Source organism: Struthio camelus, chromosome 19 (assembly GCF_040807025.1).
Source record: "Struthio camelus isolate bStrCam1 chromosome 19, bStrCam1.hap1, whole genome shotgun sequence".
NCBI lineage: Eukaryota > Metazoa > Chordata > Aves > Struthioniformes > Struthionidae > Struthio > Struthio camelus.
The window spans coordinates 10561017-10583081 of NC_090960.1; the positions used below are offsets into that span (position 1 = coordinate 10561017).

Sequence of the window (22065 nt, forward strand, 5' to 3'; positions counted from 1 at the left end):
ATAATTTGGAAGAGATTCCTAGGGTGAATTACTGCTTGGCTCTCTTCCTCACCTCCTAAATTCTCAGATTTGTGTGCCAGCAAACATTTTAAGATAACTCTGCTCTGTTTGCTCCTTGAATTGTCTAGCTGTTTAACAAGCTCTTCAGATAAACAAGGGATAATCTCAGGATTTCGCCCGACAAAGGTCGCTTTGTGCGAAATTTAGAACACTCTGGCGGGGTTGTTGCGGAGGCCCCAGTCCGGCCATCGCCTTTAGCTGTGAACGCTTCCAGCGAGTAAGCGGCTGCCTCGTGAGGGGCTTTGTAAGTAAGCGACCGATAACGATTGCTAGCAGCAAACGCTTTCACCTTTCTAAAGGCCGTTTGGTCATTTCCAAGGCACGGACGGACACCGGCGGCCCGGAACAAACCAGGCCCCACCGAGGGCAGCGGTGACTGGCCAGACGCAGGCCACAAACGCAACCGCGCCACAAGCGGGAAGCCGCGGGCGCGACGCACTGAAGGGCCCGGCGCCTCAGGGCAGGGCCTCGCCACCGCCGGCCGAGCGCCCCCCGGGGCCCGCCAGCAGCGGCCACCGCTGACGAGCCACGGCAGCCCGCTGCGCGCCCGCGGCCACCCGCGGAAACGGGTGGCAGCGCCGCCCCGGCCCCGGCCCCGGCCCCGCCGCCTCCCCTCAGCGCTCCCCCACCCAGCGGCCGCCCCGGCCTCGCTGCCCGCCCCAGCCCTAGACTGTCGCGCGACGCTAGAGCAGCGCTTCCGGCCGTTCTACACTCGCGTTATCTATCGTTGCTCCCCCGGCCGGGGCGGGCCGTTGGGGGTTCCCTCGCGCGGGGCGGGGCGGGACCCGGATGCTGCGGCCCCGGCGAGGGCGGCGGCGCGCGACGCCGGTTCCTGAGGAGAAGCGGGGCCCGGCAGCGCCCCGCGCGGGGAGGCGGCGGCCCCTCGCTGTCCCCCCGCCGCCCGCCGCGCTCGGGGCGGCCCGGAGCCCTCCCCGGGGGCGGGAGCGGGGTGGCCGTGGCGGAGGCGGGGAGAGCCCGCGGCCGCCCGGCGGGGCGGGCCCGGCGGCAGCGCGGAGCGGGGCGGGCGGCGCCGGGCCGCGCCGTCCAGGTGGTACGTGTCAGGCCGGCGCTGGCACCCGCCGTTTCCCCCCAGCCCCGAGGAGCGGGGGGGCCCTGCTGCCGGGCCGAGGGGCCGCGGGTTTGGGCAAAGGATAAAGTTTCGCCGAGCGGCCGGGGCGGACCGCCGCTCCCCGCCGCTCCCCGCCGCATGTTGCCGCAGGTCTTCTGCGGGTGTTGCGTTTGCTCGGAGGAAGGCAGCAGGGCTCCTTCCCGGGAAGGGATTCGGCCTTGCTTTTTTGCTAGTTGGCCTTACAGGCTGACCCGCTGGGCATATTTGGTTTTACGGAGTTTGGAAAGAGAGTTTTAAAACTTTCTTACAGGTGTTGACACTTCTGTTATTCCCTGTACCAATTCTTTTTTTTTTTTTTTTTGGTTAGATTTCCTTTTTGCAAAGCAGTGTACAGATACAGCTGACTTAGTTTGGCAAGAGTTTACATTTAGTGAGGCAAACATACCGGTCCTTCTGAACAGCAACAAAATCCAGGTCCTTGAACAAGTGAAGAGCGTGGTGGCCATGCAGTCTCAGATCCTAAAGGCGGGTCAAAGTTTGTGACCTGAAGATCTTTCTAGATTCACTTAAATCATCTTATAGATGAGATTTGACAAAACTAGTATGCTTTGGCCAACATAAAGGAGCTTTTAAATGGCTTGGCATAATGGCTTTTATAAGAAAGCTTCCTCTAAAACCAAAAATAACAGTTTCTGACTTGCATAAAATATTCAGCAATATTAAAATGATTTTGGAATTTATTTTTCGCATTCAGATGTGATGGAGGCGGGTAGGAGCCAGCCTGAACTGAATTTTACTGAAACTGAAAATAGCGTTTCATTTTGGATTTCTTTGCTATATATTTTTGACCTCCTCAAAAGAAGAGAGAAGAGATTTCTTGGATGCAAAATGCAGAACATTGAGTTGCACAGTTTATATCACTTTTTTTTTTAACCCCTATTTCTCTTCTTCAGTCTTGTGATTGATGTACTGTTTTTCAGTAGCTTAGCAGAGGGAGGAAGAGCGTTTTTTGGTTGAGTGATAACGTTTGTAGAAGACAGGAGAGTGACTACCTGTTAACCATTTAGCATTCTGTTGTTTTTTTTTTATACATCAAATAAATCATTATCTTCAGTTTAATGATGGCAAAAAAAAAAAAAAGCCTAAATGCCTAAAATCACTTCAGGTCTCATTCTAGAATTGTTAAGCTCGGGGAAAATCATAGTGTCACAGTGCTTGGATCTGCAGAGCAGTGAGGAAAGCTGGAAAAAAATCCATATCCCCTAATGCCTCGTTTTGTACCTTAAATGTTGTACCCTACTTACAGGCCATGAAAATACTCTTCCGTTAGCTTTTGCTAAAAATCAATAACAAGTAATGAGAAGATAAAATTTACTCCGTGTTGCTCAGGTGATTCTGTAAGGACAGAAACAGGTAGCTGTTTGCAATTTTATGTCCATGTGTTGACTTGTTGACTCAAAATTACTTTGAAAGAGCGCTATGTGTATTTCTGTAGTACTCTGTTATGGTAAGAGTCATCAAATATGTGAAAAGCTGCTGCAAAGAGAACTAGACCAATAAACTGTGCGGGGAATGGGAGGTAGTCTTTGAGATAAACTGCAGCGAAAGGATGTTAGAATTAGGAAAGCTATGTTTCCGTTCTCCCTTATGCCTGCTTTTAGAGATTGCCTTAACAAAGGTTGGTGTTTCTGTCGTTGGAGATTATGATTTGTCAGGAATGATCTAGCTGTGGTTGATCTTGTCTTAGGCCGAAAGAAACGGACAGGATCTATTAACTGAGTTTTTCTCTGATTTTGCACCTGTAAGTGAAGTTTGGTACCCTGGTATTTAGTCCTCTTTAAATGAACTAAGGCGATTGAGGTATTCTGATCGGCACAGAATGGTACAGGCCAATGTACAGCCCTATGCAAAATACCCACTTCAGGATAAGTGCCAACTTCAGATTTTAGGGCAGGCTACAGATGTAGAAATGAACTAGGGAAAAATGAAAGTTTAGTTCTGTGATGTTTTCAACTTTTCTCTGGACTTGCGGGGGGGGGAGGGGGAGCAGATGCACAAAAACAGCAAACTGAATAAGAACGATAGAACCTAAATAGCAGTAGTACACTGAAACAATTGTTTTTAATCATATTCCTGTGTGCAGTTCCGTGTATGAATTTGTTACTTTTTCAGGTTTTACACGGAAATATTATCGGCAATTGAACTCTGTACCTTATTTTGGCAGCCATGTAGCTCACCATAGTTGTGGTAGTTCTGTGAAGGTAGAACCTGCATGCAGTAATATGTTTAAAAAGCATGTGAATGTATTATGGGTTATTATTTAGAGTTCAGAGCACTTTAGCAACATCAGATGGATTGTTTTATCTGTGCTGCTGTTGAAGTATTGTCTTTGCCATTTTCAGTTCAAACGAAGGAGAAAAGTCCTAACGTGAGCTTGATATTTTCTGGTTTTGGTCTCACAGTGAAAAAAAAGTAAAGAAAGAGTTCTACTTATACAGTACTCAAGCTACTATCGAGCTAGTTAGTGATGGCATAGTCCAATTTTTCTTGAGGGTAGTTACTTAGAAAGAAAACACTTTTTTTTTTTTTCCCCTGGGTGTGTAAAATTACAGCTAGTTAATATTGCCATTGGAAGAATTGGAGCACCCTTTTCTTTCTGAATAAACGCGTTCGATTGATCAACATCTAAGACATCTATAATCTTATGCTGTTTAGACATAAGGGATGTTAGAACCATGAGTAAATAAAATTTATAGATTTCTGCTTATTTTTTGAAATCTCACAGTACTATGAGTAATATGAGACAAAGCTCTGGAATATAATTTTTGTATATGTTGTTACTGTGACTTTTGTATTTAGTGTGATATTTTTACTTTTTATTTCTCCAAAACAGAGGTCGAGGTCTTTGCTTTGCTTAAAATTTTGAAAAGCTTTCCTTCTGTTTTTAAATATCACTTTTGCCTGTTACAGCATCCTGCCAAAATGAGGAGGTACATTCATTTTAGACTAGTATAGTTTTTTATTTTCCTGTGAAATGCTATTAAGTTTCTTATTTGTTAATTGTTATACCATGCATCATACTGTGTAACACCTAAAGAATAGGCACTCCATAACGTGCACAGAATACATCTGCTCCATGATATATGCATTTTCCTGTGAAATGCTATTAAGTTTCTTAATTGTTATACCATGCATTGTACTCTGTAACACCCAAAGAATAGGCATTCCTTAATGTGCACAGAATACATCTGCTCAGTGGTGTATGCGTTTGCATGTACATGCATGGTGTGTATATGCCTATATATGTACTAAGTTGTGAATAATTCCATTTCAATGCTCTTCTAGTATCTTGTTTTCCAATTCTAGCATAGTCACAACAGGAACTGATCCTCTGTTTCTTTAAAGTAGGCACTTCTGGTTACGTGGTAAGATAAGGAGTTTGGGTTGTTCCTAAGAACTTCTTAAAATGTTTCATGAGACTTTGTACAAGTTGTTTACCTCTTGGCCCTAAGTCCCCCATCAATAAGCTATGCTAGTAGGTGCTGGTTTGAGCCCTCCCAGACATAGCCAGTGTATTAACTGTGGTAATTTCTTAGGACTTGCATACTGTGAATGGAATGTATTCTTTTGTTTGAGGTACAGAAAGTGTGTTTTGGGGTTGTTGCCTTTTGGGGGTTAAAATAATGAGAACACTGACGAGAAATTAAACAGAGAAATCCATCATCTGGGTTTTTTAAACAATTTTAAAATATTTCAGATAAGTTTTCATATTTTGCGTGTGTGTTACTGGAACAATCGAGAGAGGCTAGGATAGGAAAGCCTGTATGAATTAGTTCTTTCGTCTACCATGTCATGTGCCATCTTTTAATGTGCTTAATAGCAGTTTTAGATAGAAGCAATTTTTTAAAACTGGCTGGAGTGCAAGGCTGCAGGCTGCCTATTTAAGTATCTTCAATTTGTTAGTAGGCTTAACAAAAATTGATGAAAAAGATATATTGATGGAAGCCAAAAGTAAAGTGAGGCTTAAGGGATGTTGGAATACCTGAAATGGGTTAGCAGTGTTTTAAATAGGTAAGTAGTGGTATAGATAGTTTTTTAGCATATTTGGGTCAGTGGTCACTTGACTGCATGAAGATTTACCAAGTGCCATCTTATAGAACTCAAAAATCATAAAAGTTTGATAAAGAAGAAATCAAAGCATATATTTATAATGAAAATAGAGGTAATTTGCCTACCTTTATATTCTTAAGATCCATTTTCTGTGAAAGTTGGTTTCAGAAGGATTCTGGCACTTCCCTTTTTTCGTGATTATTCTTAAACTGTAAGTAAACACAAGTGGTGCCTACTGACATTTTTGTTTGTTTGCTTTCTTGTAGTCTATCATTCTGCCTGTTCATAATAGTGAATGCTGGTTAGATGAATGCTTGGAGTCAGTTTTGGAGCAAGATTTTAAAGGAACCATGGAGCTGTCAGTTTTTAATGATGCCAGTGAGGTACGTTTCAGACTTTGTTTAAAATATCATCCAAGGAAATACTGTCTCTGATAAGAACTTGTATTTTGGACTGTGTTTGGCTTAACATACAGGTTAAAATAGCAGCATCTATGTCATTATTTTTCCAGGACGGTTCAGCTGAAATCATTGAAAAATGGAAGGTCAAGTTGGAAGACGCTGGTATACCAGTAATCATAGGTAGCAATGATTCATCTCAACCTGGAGGAGGTATGTAGCTCAGTACTGATGTTTTTGAGAGTTACAGTGTTTTAGCAGGCATCTTTTGTTTTTAGTTTGAAAAGTATCTTTGTAGCCACTTGCTTTGCAGTGGAAAAAAATGGCATAGTTTTTCAGAGCTCCATGTTCAAAAACCCATTGCAGTTTAGAATTTGGCCCTGTTGTTTTTGGCTCTGTGATGTTTGTTTATACATCCAGGGAGGAAGAACTTGGCTTAATACTTGTGCTCTACTCAGCAAAAGAATTTTGTTTAATTATAATATACACAATGTTGTTAATGCTTACAATCTTACTGTGATTTTCTGATATCTGGTTTATCTTCAGGAGGTGGGATTTAAAGAAAAAAAGAAACCCAAGATTTCTTATGTAATCATATAAAAAGCAAATGCCTCTCCTTGCTGTGGTAGAAAAAATGAGTGACCCCCAAAGCAAAAATGATGTTAGAAGACTTTCTTCTTCCTAAATCCCAATCTTGATGTTTAATCAGATGAACAGTTCTTCCCCTTCCCAAATTATGCTCCTGGGAATAAAGCCCATCATCATAAACAGTGCAGTTGAATTAAAAGTCAGAGATTTTTGTTTTATTAATGGCTGTGGGAAAGGAAAATTTCAGCCATGTTGCAGAAAGTGAAGATTTTAGGTTTTTTATTGTTGCTATTGCAAAACTCTACTGCTTTTAAACAGGGTTAAATCTGTGGTCCAAGCCTAATAAGAAGAAATGATTCTGGAGTTTTGTAATTGGCCAGTAGATAACAGAATCAAGTTGAATAACAAAGTATGCTGCTGTAGAATGAAGATACCGATGATGGGATAGGAACTTTAAAACTTCTGTATTTCTAATTTTAAACCTTGCTTTCTTTTTGCAAGGTGTGGAAGAAAAACCAGTGCTTGATTTCATTCAAGGGGCAGAGGCCTGACATGAAACAGAACAAAACACAGTTTCAGTCTCTCTTTTAAAACCTCTGTTTTGATCTGATCATTAAGAAGTTTTGATGTGTGAGCTAAGACAATAAAGTACTGATGTACTTTGCTAAACATACTGTTTTAGCGCCTCATGTAAATACTGATAGGTCTGCAGTGTGATTTTTCCCCCAGTGATTTGCATGCTAATGCAAATTACATTTACCCATTGAAGGAGATAATGAACAATCTCATTGGCAATTTTTCTTTTGATCGTTTTGCTTGTTTTATGTTTAGCATTTTTAGCATGCTAAAATGTAAAATACAAGTAAAAGCATGTTGCTCTTAGAAGAAGCTGATGTCAAATAGTATTAAATACAGTCAGAAGGTCCTGTCTGTGTTCTGAAGGAGAACCGCCACAGGACCAGTCAAGCAGAGCAGTGTGCTCCTATTTTGTATGTGAGCTATATAAATAGTGTTCCTGTCATTCTGGGTTTTGTGACAATGAATAGACAGGTAAGAATTGGTATAAAGCTGATTCCAAGTTTGTGTTCTTCAAGATACCATTCATTTCTTAGGAGAAAAGTTAAAGAATAATACCAAGACATTGTCTGGTAATATTTTTGTCAATATCAACTTCTTACCTATTTGCCATTTTTCATAAAACACTTTTCTATGTATTAAGCCTTGTTCCTAATATAGTGTTTTGATTTGTATTGATAATGTGTGCAAATCAGTTTTTAGTTTGCAAGAGCACACAGGTGCAATGGCTTGACAGTAATTGATGGTAATACTCTGAAGTCATTTCACCTTTGCACTCTAGGAAACTGAAACTAAGTTCAAGAATTGTGTACTACAATGACTATCTTGTGCCATTAAAGAGATGTGTTAGATTAATTATCATTTTAACATGTGTTCGTCCATTTTAGTACAGCTGAAATCTGAGACGGTCATTTAAAAAATTGGCTGATGGAGGGTTGTTTTAAAGTATGCATTTTATGCTATTATTTAAAAAGGTTATTCATGTGGAAGTCACTCCCAGGTCACCATTAAAATGAGGACATCTTTTCTTCATGGTTGTTACCTTTTAGGAGCTGATTACTTGAAATCCATAGTATGTGTTTGCTTTCAGTGATTTACTTTTATTATGTTAAGGACTAGTTACAACTGTAAGGAGTCTTTCCTTTAAAAGAAGATGCTTTAATACAGAAACAATGTAGTAGTCAAGCTTCACATCTTCAGCTGTTTACACAAGATTAGGATTTATTTCTGATTCTTTTCTAATGTGTAAAAGAAAGGGGGGGGGGACCTAAAAAAAAGAAAGGGTCACTTGCTTGAAAAAAGAAAAAGGAAACCTTTTTCTTTCCAAGAGTGAGGAATGTTAATATCTCAGTGAGGCTTAAGTTTTTACGGTTGTAACCATGGTTACAGGCTCTTTTCACCAAGTAAGCAGGCCTTACAAAACTCAGAGACTTGGCACAAACATTTGATTTTCTTCAGTACTGTAATATTTGAGAAAATTTTTTATTCATACCAAGCAAGATTCATTGTGGGGAAACAGCTCTTTAATATCTGGTTTCTACAGGGAGTTATACCTCTCTCTAAAAATGTTTAGAATATGTGTATTTTCCTCTCTCCATTTAAAACCTTGCTGGTATAAGAAAAGCTTCAGGAGGTTTTCTGTCTTAATCTTAAGAAGAATTAAGAAGAAATATTTTCCAGCTTTTTGTCATAATAAATATAATATTTCACACTTGTCTTTAAAATATTTTATTTGAAAATAAGATGCGAAATATTTCAGAAAGTTCTTACGGTAATTTAATGCTCATCTTGTAGTTGCCTTTGAGTCTCCTTCACTTTTCTTCTTCGTTATTGATTTCCTTGGACTTCATTATTTTATATTAAAGATTGTTGCAATATTGGGGTATAATAATGAGAGCAACGAAATGTAAATACAGCCTGGTTTATAGCTGATACTGATAGATTTGGAGATTGATTTGATTGACGTTGGGCAAAGTTACTTCTATCCTATTCTTTTTCATCTTGCTTTGGTAGGGAACTCTTTTGATACTAGGGTTTTGCTTGTTTGGCATGTCCAGACCTGCTAACTAGCATTAGTCGTTTCCCTCTAAAACTACTCGTGCCAGGATGCAGTTCTACTTTTGTGCTAGCCGCTGACTTTGCCAGCTGCTTTTTGCTGCCAGTAGGAAGGAGAATGGGACTAACTTTGTAAGTTAGTACATTAAGATTAGATATTCATACACTTAAAAATAACGTGTAAGTATATTGTAAGATAGTAGAACAAAGTCCAAGGAATGTATGATGAAGAAAAGAAGTTAAGGTGACTCAAAGACACTCACAAGGTGAGGATTAAAATATTCAAAATATATAAGGAGGAGCCTTGATTATTACTATTCTGTTGGTAATTGACATAATGTTCCTTTGGGCCAGTAGGAAATGCGGTCATAAGCCTTTTACTTTACTTGGAACAGTCAGCAAAATGACAAGGAGCGTGAACATTGAAGTAAGTGAACCTTTGAGCCCAGTTAAATTTTTTCCTGGGCAAAGTTAAACCTGTATCACATAAAGAGGAGAGAATTCCAAAAGGCTACTTTTTCAAGTGCAACTTTAGGGATAATGCTATTTAAAATTATCCTACTGTACTTCATTGTGAGGGTTTTTGCTTTTGCCTTTCCAGTTCTGCCATTAAAGATTAAAAAAAATACAGTATTGCATATTTTCACATCGTGTGGTTTGCATATCAGAGCAATCTTTTGCTGAATTCCCTGATTTGGGTCTGTAAAGACTTTGGGCAAGACTTAAATGGCACAAATACCACCAAGTGGAATTCATATAAGGTTTTTCAGATTAACACTGGACAATGTAGTCTTCCCTGATAATGCTGCCTGTGAGAAGAGTACGAAGTCCAGATTCTTCTAGGGAAGACCAGGTCTATATACAAAAATTATCCCAGATTAACTGGTTTAAGGCTTGTACCTTGCAGATGTTTGCAATGGTAAGCTAAGCTCATCTCATTGCTGGTTGCCGCAGTCCCATCTGTACCACTGCCTATGTATTCCTGCTCCCTCTCTTTTTTTCTGGCGCTGCTGTTTGTTTGACCCTTCAGTACTGTCATCTAGTGGGAAACTAGGCTGATTTTAAAAAAAAAAAGTTTTCTTTTGATTCAGCTTCCTGAAATGACTTGCTGAAAGATCGAACAAGTCTCAGGGGACAGAAACTGAAGGAACATAGATACCAGCATTGTCCTTTGGCTGAATTTAAGTTTCAGTGTGGTCTTCCATAGATGGTATAAACTGGTATGGTATAAATTCATCAGGTTTGTGCTCCTCGTGCATATATTTTTCTGTGGCTCCCCTCTGCGTTACATGAGCCACTACATATTGATTATTCTCTAACTTCCTGGTGACACAGTGTTTCAAAATTATGTTAAATGATGCATGAAGTTTTTATATTTGCATACTTTGTATTTAACAAGTAAAATGGAACAGACCTTTTTTTATGTCCTTCTGAGAACCCGACCCATGGAACACATTGTCTGATGATCTCTTGTCCTTCTGTTGTTTCTTTATGATTTGTTACAGTAGTGTCTAAGGCTTCAGTTAGGCTTTAAGCCCCTACTATGCAAAGTCCTGTGCAAATATAAGCAATAGTAAAAGTTGTTCTAATAATTTACGTTATGGATCAGTGCTTGTGAAACAAATAGGAATGACTGAGGAAGGAAACACTGTATATATATGTGCGTATATGCTTATATATGTATGCATGTGTATATTTCAATCTATAAAAAAAATTAATGTTTAGTATAAACTATGCATATGAAGTATATTTATTGTAGTTTACTCATTATCTGTTTGTGATCAGTTAGTAAAACTTGGTAGGAATAGCTCTTGTGACGTGTTCGTCCTTTTGTGAGGAACTTTACTGAACTCACTAATGTTTTTCATGTAGGTTGTCATAAAATAGTGGTGGTATGCCTATCTTGTCACACTTGAAACTGAAGGATGTGGGGAAGGTGAAGGAATTCTTTCTGCTGAGCTTTTGTTAGCTTTTAGCATTATTCTTGCAGTAGTCTAACGAGAGAGCAAAACTTCTACTGTCGTGTAGTCAGAGACACAGATATGTATATATGGCCAAGGGCATTCTGAGCCCTGAGCAGCATCTGAGGTACTGGGTCTGCGACCTAGATAGTTGGACTCTTCAAGATAAGCATTAGATAGCATGTCATTAGCAGGGAGCTAGCAAGAGTAGTCCAGTTCTGCTGAGTGGTAGAATTTCAACACGTGCAACTGATGCCCGCTCAAAGAACAAGATTGAAACGGCCGTGTAATTTAAATATTTAGAAGTTTCCTATTTTCAGATATGGAAAATAATGTATTTCATCTAATACAGATTTTTGTATTTCCTTTCATCTGTTCTTGACTGCAATAAGTTTTAAAAAATGCAAAGGTGAAAAGCACCACATCATTTTGTCTTTATTTTCTTAACAGTTGGATTTGCTAAGAATCAAGCAGTAGCACAGAGCTCAGGAACCTATCTCTGTTTTCTGGATTCTGTAAGTTAATATGTTTTGTTTAATTCAGTTTTGTCAATAAAATTCTTCTATTTTTAATGCAGTGATTGGTTTGCCTTCAAATCAAGCAGTTTATACATGTTTGGGTGTTAAGCACGTGCTGGTTGCTATTTTTAGCCCTATAGTTGTCATCCAACTTGTAAAAAACCTAATGCTTTATTTTGTTGATCCTGTTGGCTTTCACAGGCTCTTGTGAGCAGGGTTGGACAAAGTTGGTATTCAGTTGTTTTTAGGATTTTTGCATTCTCACGTGCTTTAGAAAGTTATAACTGATGAAGTTGCATGAGAGACTAAGAGAGAATCTACTGGCTCTTTGATGCTAAACAGGAGAGGTCTTACCTCCCATCTTGCATTTATTCTGTCCTTTGTTGGACCCTTCTATGAACCCATTTGGCGCGCTTACCCAGCAGATAATTATATGACTTTCTGCGGCTTAATATGCAGTGAAGGTTTTCACAAATGTGCATTGCTGATCTACAGAATGGTGCCATGTGGCTAGGAGCAGGCAAGCAGAGAGCCAGACCTTTAAGGCTCACTGATCTCATGTAATTTCAGCTGAAAATTCATTCTTTCCTCTGAGTTGGAACTAAACTATAGTTTAGTGTAGTTTTTAGGAGGACTCTGGCTGCTGGAAGCATAGGTTTTCAGGTAAGGAGTGCAACTTCACATTATCACTGCTTGTGCTCATTAGAAAGTATCATGACATTTTTCACGAGTGCAGGAATGTAAATGCTACAGCCCTATAACCCCACAGGTTTTAAGTTGGATAATTTTTCCATCCCTAAACTCCATTTGTTGTACCAAGTGGATAGAAGGATGTTTTTGTTTGTATGTTAAATTTTTGTGACTTACTCAGTGTACTGTTGCAAAACATGGTTAAGTATTGGTATATTTCTTTTCACCAAAGGCAATTTGACAGACGTTTCTTCTTTGCCTTTCTATTTAAGAAATTGAATTTTGCAGATGGCTTTCCCGGCCTTTGTTTTTGGTAATAGTAGTTATTACTGTATTTAGCAACACAGCCTTTTTAAATGAGTTTATATAAATTAGTTCTACTTTCCCATTAACAGTTTTTTATAGCATGTATTTGACATAAATCTTTATATATAAATTTTATGGAGGATGAAGCTTTGAAATGCAGTATTTAATACATATGTGTATGTAGATGGATATTCCAAAAACAAAATTTTGAACACCCGTTGAACACGTGGAACTCACAGTCACAAAAACAAATTAATGGGTGTTTGGACAGGTTGCTTTCTCGCACATCAAAGAAATACTTATTTCATGTTAATTTATAATTCACTGAGTCTCAGCATCTGTTTCATAAACAGATTTTTTTTAAGGAAGTATGAGTACAAAATCCACCGTTCTATTTTTGATCACCAGATTAAATGGTTTTATTTTAAAACTGTGGCTATTGTAAATCATGCCATAAGGTAATTGAAATTGATGGCAGTTTTGTTGATATGAATGAACTCAGGATCCAGTTCTTTTTGCATTACTATAGGTACTTAAATACACACCCAAGTGCCAGTTCAATTCATGTGACCAGTTCCATGAATTTGAGTCTTTTATGAGTTAGTGATGCTGTTTACCTATGCAAAACGAGAAAAAATAGGTACAGTCTAACTTAGGATTTGCAAAATTCAAAGGCCTGGACAGATACCACATTGGATGAGGTGTTCTAGGTAATATCTAGGATGAATTACATACGTATGTTTACTGACTGAAGTTAGCTGGATTTCATATATGCATGAGTGAAAAGTGAACATACTGTTCTCTTGCCCCTTGGAGCTTCATCTCTTTAACCTGTATAGAATGATTTACTGAGGTAAATTCTGTATTATTCTTTCTTTTCGCTCCAGACAGATGTAGTTGTTTGTAAATCATTAGCAACAAACTAGAGAATTAAATGAAACGAATTGCTCTTTATATGGATCTTTTCAAAATTCTTAATTGGTTATTTAACTTATGATGCTTATATATGATGCATCTTCATGCTGCCATGTTTTTTCTATTTGCTCACTGGCTGTGCATGGTATAAAAAAAAATGTCAGATTATCTCAGAGTGGTAAAATGTTGCCCCGATGGGTGAGGATTTTGAACTTCTTCCAGATTATCGTTAACATGAGTTTATATTTCTTGATATAATTAAGACCTATTCAAAGTGATTTGGATGAGAATTTTATGACTTACAGCACAGTTAAGTTTGGAAGAAGCTACCAAGAATTCTTGTTCTGCCCATTCCTATTCCTACCGTTGAGCTAGATGCTTCAAAATAGAAGTCATTCTGAACTATCAGAAGCCTAATCTTGATATAAAAGAAATGTTATAAGATTAGTATTACTAATTACACTTTCTACCATCTCTCCTGGTAGCTACCGTTGTTAGCCGAAAACAGATCGGAGGAAATAAAATAAATGTGGAAGTGTCTACAAGTCTGAAAATTGCTCAGTATTTTAGCAGTAGTTAGTAACTGCTGTATGGTAACAGCTCAAATACAGATGTTGCCAGCTGTATAACTCTGCTTCTCCATGCCACCTACCTTCTTAGTTTCAGTCACCAATCCAGTATCAAGCTCTCTAGGCAGGAATGTTGATATCAGCCCTGTGGAATGTGCTGCACAGTTGCCAAGGAATTGACCTTCAGAAGTGCAGCCTTAATTGCAGGTTTGCTATAGGTGGATGTGGAGAGAAATGGAGCTGGCTCAGTAGCTTGTATACATTTTGTGTATAGGTGGAGAAATATACTGTTGCTCCTTCTACATTCATTTCACTTAGGCATCTCTGGAAATACTAGCTCCAGAGAGAACTGTTTTGCTTGACGTTCCAGCTGGAGTCAAGCTGCTTGCATTATGTCTCTCAACACAGATAGATTTGTGAGGACAACAAATTGGGAATAAACGTGGAAAAAAAAGGTTACAGAGCTCAGAACTGTCAGAATTTGATCGGCCTATTCTTGTATGAAGTGGCAGCTGTTTGACTAATAGCTGTTACGGATCTTTTTTGCTGTAGCTGTTGTTAACAGACTCCTCCCCTAAGCTACTGAGGCATTTTTCCCACCAGCAAAGCAAGCAGAAAATTCAAAGATACGTAATGAATTGTTCATATTTAACACTTGTACTCTCGGAAAGTCTTTGTCAGAACGACAATAGAATTCACTGATCTGTGCAAATACGCTTCACTGTTACCTTTCCTCTACTTCAAATTGTTTGCAGATATGACTTTATTTACCAGTTATGTTTAGTTTGTCATTTCCCTGGGGTAGTTACTGTCTTTGTTACAAACGCTTGCCCAGTTTTAGCACAACAGGACCGTGATACTAAAAATTCCCTTTTCTGCTTTGAACTGCTGTTTTCATTGACGTTCACTCATTTACCTATACTTATATCAAAACTATATTTCTTTTAAAAAGGGGCCTGCTTTCATTTCATCCTAATAATCTGTGCAGTTTCCCATTATTTAAGATTTAACAATGTAGCTGTTTGAGGATTCCTGACTGTTAAGTAAGAGAAATAAAAAAAAGTGTCCTGTGGTGAGCTGCAGTTAAGTATCTCTAGCCCAATCACACGTACTTGCACAGAGTACTTGATGGACTTGTTTTAGTCCCTTGAAAAGCTCAGTTGGCAATGTATTGTACTATTTTTAAGATTCTTAGTCCGTTCAAAGATGTGGCACTGAACTCTGTTGCCACAGCGTCACTGCTTGCTAATAGTTGAAAATGACACAGGGAAACAGTTAAGTTTTATTGACCAAATGTGAGGGCAGATCACAGGAATCAGCATTTCCACGTTCAAATTGGCAGCTGCAGGCCTGTACTTTTCTGTTTGAGATTTACTTGTGTGATTTAAGTTGGAGAATGTAAATTCTCAGTTACTGTGAAATCGCATAAAATTTTTTCTTGAGTTTCGAGATCAAAAACACTTCAGTGAGGGAGTGATCTTTTAAAGGTCTTTAAAGGTCTTTGGAAGAGATTGTTAGACCTTAGCTAGCCACATTTGATAGATGGTTTGGGGTCTCCAGCCTTCAAGGTTGTTTTCAATTATGAACGCAGCTACTTGTTTTTACAGTTTCCGTAACTTGCTGTTCTTGGGAAGGTGAATTTCTAGTTAGTTGCCATTGGAAGTGACCCAGTTTCTTTAATAAATGAATGCTATGGGCATTAATAAACTTTTGAAATATCTTTCCTTTCTTTCACATTAACAGCTGCATAGCTTAGGAGAACAAGTAATGATCAGATTTCATAAGCACACCATAAGCACCCAGCTACACACAGCTTCATCGGTTTATTGGTAAAGCGGGTATTTAGAATTGACAGTGAGGATTTTACTCTGGTCTGTTTCCTGACTTTGCTATTTAACACTGTGCAAATTACTTGCTTCCATAGTCTACAAACACTCATGCACTCATTTAACTTTTTTTCTGTGATCCAACTGTGAGAAAGACCTGAGATGATCTCCAGTGACTGTGAAACTGTTAGGTATGGAATGACGTTTTCCTGCGTTTGGAAAACAGATGCGCCAAGGTGGGAACTGGCTTGACAGTAAAAAAAATTCCTGACCAGTTGAAAGCAATGCTGATTTAAAAGATTGCATACAAAGATTGTCATTAATTTTAAACTGATGAGATGTACTAGTCATTTGGGGCGTAAGATCACAAAGTAGTTTCACATATGGGCCTTCATCTTGCGGTACTCAAGAAAAGCTAAAGGTGCTCAATAAAGTGGGCTTCTTAAAGTATTTTATTTATTGTCTCCTTTCCTAACTTAATTTAGAATTAATTCAGAAGTAGAAACCGAAAAGTGGTATTTTTTTCCTATGATCTTACAAGATTATTAGGGTATGTTCTGCTCAGGTGACTTGTCAGTGGCCATTAACATGCACAATTCTAATGTATCTGATAGTGTGGGCCTTCTTAAGAAGCTACCTGCTGTCAGATTGCTTATGATCTGTGCATTTGCTTTGGTAGTGCTGTTGCCAGGCCAGTTGAGTGATTTTGGGGAGATTCTAGGCCTCTTAATTCTCTGGTTCAAGGAGGTGCACTGAACAATAGCAAAGCCTTTAACTATGGTCTGAGCAGGTGCAGGATAAATGAACGTGCATTTGATAGATTGAAAGACTTCGGAGATGCCATATTGTGTCTCAGCGAGTCAAACATTCCTCCTGCTCTTGCTACAGGTTGTATTTTATGTCTGATAGTTGCAATGTAAAGAACGGGCTGTTAGTGTCAGGACGGAGTGTGTCAGCTGTTTTTATGAGCAGCCAAGCACAAAGGAATTTAGACACAGCATCATATGTTTTGGTATAGCTTGAGCTTGAGAAAGCACTTTAACACTGAGCCATAATTAGTGTGCTGCTTTCTGTTAACTCGTGCTTGGTGTTAAAAAGGAAGTGTCTATTGTACACTGAGTTATATGTCTCTTGTTTATCTTTCTTGTTTTACTTTTTGAAGTGGAAAAAAAATTAAACCTTTAAGGCAAAAATCTTCAAATTATCACTCTAGATTGCAGTGAGGTCCAGACAGGTTGGTTGACGAGGCTGGTGAACGCTTGTCATTTGAATTTACCCAGACTGATTTAAGAAATCCCTACTGAAACGATGAGAGCTTTGAATAGCATCCTTAGGTGCAGACTATTGATTTAGTTTTCCTTTTCTGCCACTAAACATATGAGTTAAGTAAAAAAGAACAATTAGCTCAGTATAAATTGTGCGTGTGTTTGTAAAGAACATTGTTTGGAAGGAAGACAGCCCAGCTGACAGCTATATAACCAGCTTTTCTGACTTGGCAGCATGTGTAAGTGGTGGGGAACTTGACAGGAGCAAGCCAGCTTTTTGCGGAAGGGCTATGTTTGATATGAAGACAAGCAGGCACAATGCCTGTCTGACTGAAAGGTGATGGAGATCACAGGCCCCCCACTGGCAGAAACACATCTGGGCTTGTTTAGAAATCCCCACTGGCTTTTCATGTGTAATAAAGTCCTTTTCATTCTCCCATCTTTCAGCAAATTGTTTCCCTCCTCAGAATGGATACTGGAGAACAGGAAGCATGTTTGTAATCAACAAAATTCCTGTAAATTCTGGGTTATTTTGAGTGCCTAAAGTAGCATTCCATTTATGTTGCTTTATTTTTTGTTGTTTAACTGTTTTTTGGCATTGTTTGCATGTGCAAATTAAATATTTGCACATATTTAACTACAGTAAACCCAGCCATTACCTGAGATTTTTTCTTAATTTCTCTGTTAAGTTTAGTTAATGGGATCACATGAAAATAGATTTACTTACAGATTATTTTTAATTTATCTATCCTTTTGAAAATACCTACTAAGTGAAGGCATACACTTATCTAACATTTATGTTAAATCTGTTCTTCTGTCAGTTTTTTAGTGCTGGATAATCTCTCTTCATCCTGTCTGCCTTATATCTGCCAAGGGACAGCCTTTAGAGGCTTCCATGTTAACAGGGCAGATAGAATTTCAGTGGAAACTTGCATTAAAACTTGATGGATAATAGACTTTTTCAGTGTACTGCTTTACTTTTTCTGCAACAATTTCTTTAATGTTGATTTAAAAATAATAGAATGAATTGTAATACTTGTGAATGCTTTTTTTTTTTTAATTCAATGTTATTTAGAGCTAGACTCTGTCTTCCCAGCTCCCACCTGGGAGACAGAAACAGACTAAGTATACTTTCCTTTTTGGTATAGCAGCTAAATTCAAATATGTGGGGTTTTTTCTGGGAAAAGTTTGTCTAATTGTTGAGAACGTAATTTTAAAGAAACAAATAAGAAACTATTGATTGTAGCAACCAAAGTTTAGCATCACATTTATTGAATTTCTTATCATAAATAAAACATTTTTGATAGAAAATTTGTGATTACACAAAGTACATTTGAAACAAAGTAATTGCATAAAATATGTGAACATCTTAGTTGTCTAATACCGTAGTTGCTGGAACTCCATTAAGTCTTTTATCTAGGCAGTGTGTGTTTGGGTGTCTTACTCCTATTACCTATGAAATTGAGAAATTTTTAAAGTGCTCTTATTCTGTGGCACAATCTTTATGCTTTTACTCATTAGAACTTAATTTGTTTTTTAAACACTCGCTGTTATACAGTGCAATAATATTGTTTAAGAATCTTTCTATATTAATATATTTTGTTTTCATTTTGCTGTTACCTGCACAGTTGTCATTAGTAAAGATCTTCAAAATGTTGAAATTGAGCATTGCAATTAGCTTTCTTTTATAGTTTCCTAGATTAAGTCTAAAAAGCTAAATGGCTGGAGTCACTCAAATGGGAATTCTGTTTTGTCCTGTTCTTCCTCATTACCTACTCGCTTTATTTTCCTTGGAATTCTGTCTTAAACTACCGTTTTCTATTTTCTTTTTTTTTTTTTTTCTTCACGAGCCCAGAAAGTATCAAAGAACTGAACAGCAACTCCCTTTTTTTTTTTTTTTTTTTTTTGGTTAAAGATTCAGGAAAAGAGTTCATATTTTTACCTTTTGTAGAAAGTGTCAGCTTTTTCAGCATTAAACACCAAAATATATTGGAAAAAAATGTATTTTGAAGTTCTTGCATTGATAACGCCCCCTTTTAAGTTAGATAATACAGAATACTGACGGTCTTGATGATAGCCTAAGACTCCAATCTGTAGCCTTGTTCGTTTTGCCAATAGCATGAAAGTGACATATTATTTTGTTAGGGGGAACTTGACGTTTTGTTGTCAATCTGTCTCGCTATGAAAATATAACATTGACTTATTTGGAAAATAGGATATTTGAATTAGGTCTGAAAGTTTTATACCCTAATTTAACCTTTTTAAATCATGTGTATTTTTAATCTTTGTGAATGTATCAGTTTTGTTAAATTTATCTCCATTTTGCAGGATTGGAAACACTGGAATCTTTTAGTGCAAGAATGTGTGTTGTATGCTGTAGAAGATTATAGCAACATTGTTATAAGCGCTGAAATTCCTTGCTTTTGATGGATGTCTCTTTTTTTGCTCTTGTTTTTTGGGGGGGATTTAGCAAGAGGACATCTACTAAGAATCCTGTGTAATTCTTAAAGGAAGTAAACAAGGCACAGTTAGAACATAACTCCAATAGTTCATATGAAAATCAGATTTAAAGAAATCAATTGTGTGCTTGGCACACAAATAAAAATGGTTGTAGCTCTTCAGGAGATAAAATTAACAGTCTAACTGAACAATGGCTTCTGTTTTATTTTTCAGATAGCTTTTTGATTTACCAAACAGTCTTTCCAGTTGCACCTATATTTAATAATTAAATATATTAAATATATTTAATATCCTGTTCTTCCTCCAAGGTGTTCTTTGTGTTTGGGGGAAGGGTGTGTGTGTGTGTGTGTGTGTGTGTGTGTTTGTTTTAATCAGGGTGATAGGATACGTGTTCTACTGGAACATTTGCTTGATACAGTACCTGAATTCATGCCTTTATTGATAAGCTGGATTAGATAGTAAACAATATTGTCATACTTTTGAAATAACTTTGGTGTGTAGAGCTTTATTCTCCCCCTATTATAAAGGATGATATATCAGAAGCTTTTTTTACTCCATTGGCTTTGAAAATCAGTAACATTTCTTATCTTTATTACAAAATATACCCTAAATACTAAATGCAGAAGAGTGCTTTTGACAATATATCCCTTACATTTTTGTAAATTCACATGTGATAAGGACCAGCTTTATTATTTCATTGTTTTATCTTTAACCTTGAACGGTATTAAGTATTTGGACCTACTTGCAAAACTTTTTTCTTTCTCATTCTGTTTTTGATAAAAGTATAATGTCGTCCTCAAGGACATTCAACTCGCTAAGCGCTAGATGCTTAAGCAGTAATGTATTTCTGTTGCCATTGATTTAACTGAAAGTTTTAATGTGAAAGTTGTTGGAAATTCAATATTTATTATTTGGCTTTAGGAGGGATCTCTTTAGAATGATTTCAGTGTGAGGAGCTGTTAAAAGAGTGGATACAGAGTAGGAGTTCTGGGCTCCTTTGAATTATGCTTGGCTGATAAGCTGGAACCATTTGTAAATACTCTGAGAGGAAATAGGTTGTATTAGTTTTACCGACATATAAGAAAGACTGAATTGCTGCCATAAAAGATGAGATGTGTGGGACTGAAATGGAAAAGAATATAGAAAGAAACATTGGGAGGCTACAATCAGGGAGAAAATTTGAGCTGAAGTTGGGTATTTGACTGTACACTGAATGTTTGTTCTTACAGTGTCTGTGCTTCGATTTTTATCACTTCTTTTCTCGAATATCGGGTTTTGTGCTCATAAAACACGTTGTATTGATGGAGCTTGAGACAGAAGGCTTTACCTTATCCATGAAACAAGGTACAGCGAGGCAGCAAAGAGCGCTTCTCCATGTTTCCAGAATGCACAAATCCCATACTCAAAGCCATGAGAAGTTAGGTCCTTGTCTGCACATATGGCCAATACTACTATTAGAATTTGTGGTTAAAGAGTTGGTGGTTATCTTCAGAAATGTAAAATATATAGATGTCCATAAGAAATATGTTGAGATCGCAGCACAGTTGTCAGGCTGTAATTTTGGCCACTTTCAATTTGGACAGGATTGAGTTTAATCCACTAGAAGTGTAAAGTCGCAAGTGTCATTATTGGTTTCTTGTTGGACTGTCTATCTTTACCATGCTTTGAGTACTGCAGGATTAAAGCTTTGTGACCTCTTTGGTTTTTGTACTTAATTCTAATTAGATTGCTGCAGAGTTCCGGAATAGCCTCTATTTGATTTTATTGTAGGAGGTCTGTATTTCTATCACTGGTGTGCAGGATGCATTGGACTTGTAATTCCTATTGATAAATACGTGTTTCCTGTAGTACTAGCTCATAAATCATTGAGAAACTGGACCTTTATGTCTCCAATAATAAGAAAACTGAGTCTTGTGCTTTTTCTTATTGCCAGTGATTCTTAGCTGACTTGTGATCGACTTGCACTGTGAAAAAACAGTAGAACTAGATTTTGTGGTGGGCTCTGTAGTCATGTCTACAAATATTACCTGCAAAAAACCAGGCAACTTTGAAGTATGGGTTTTTAATGAAGTCTTTGATGTTAAATAAAGTTCAAGAACGTAAAAGACCTTTAGGCAGCTATAATGCCTGCTAACGATTCTGATGATTAAAGTAACGTACAATAATAATACAACCTTTCATCTCTCGTTGTCTCTACTCTGGGGTGACGAAGAACAGCGAGGTCATTTAATCAGCTTTAGCTTTAGTCTAAATTTGTGGGCTTTTATCAAGCATGATTGATAATCTGCTGTACTCTAGCAAGTACTGTAGGCTGCTTTACCCTTGTCTCCTTATTCTGTACTTTTATTTATCCGTCTATATACACAAATGTTCACAGTGCATCTGCTTGGTAAGTAAGGCTGTGCCCTTTGAATGGGAATATACCAGAAAGTATATATCCCAGATTGCTCATAAAAAGAAGGCTTTTGAATGAAGAACTTCTTGAGAGAATTTTATGACCTCTGTCTGTTTTATTGGTATGCATGCTTTAGTTTTACTTGCATGCATATATACGCTTACTTTTTGTTTTTTACAGAAGGCACCTAAAGCTTCCTTAAAGAAGGAAGCTTCCTTAATTGTAATTAAGATTAAATATAAACTGAAAACTGAAGCTTTAGGGGGGAATAGTTTTCAGTGTATTTTAATCTTAATCTTTTGAG

The 22065-nt window shown here is 37.9% G+C and overlaps 1 protein-coding gene across 3 annotated transcripts in view; it reads left to right on the forward strand.

Annotated features, from left to right (window-relative positions):
• The first annotated feature begins 210 nt into the window (after window positions 1–210).
• The window catches only part of B3GNTL1 (UDP-GlcNAc:betaGal beta-1,3-N-acetylglucosaminyltransferase like 1), a 137517-nt gene continuing 115662 nt past the window's right edge, over window positions 211–22065 (forward strand). For 2 of the 3 annotated variants that reach the window (XM_068913434.1, XM_068913436.1), the window contains exons 1-4: window positions 1035–1111; window positions 5506–5622; window positions 5751–5850; window positions 11268–11332. In XM_068913434.1, the coding sequence (XP_068769535.1) occupies window positions 5590–5622; window positions 5751–5850; window positions 11268–11332 (198 nt within the window). In that variant the 5' untranslated portion in view covers window positions 1035–1111; window positions 5506–5589. Of the gene's footprint in view, window positions 305–1034; window positions 1112–5505; window positions 5623–5750; window positions 5851–11267; window positions 11333–22065 lie in introns of those variants that run through there. The other variant, XM_068913435.1, reaches the window with a different exon arrangement.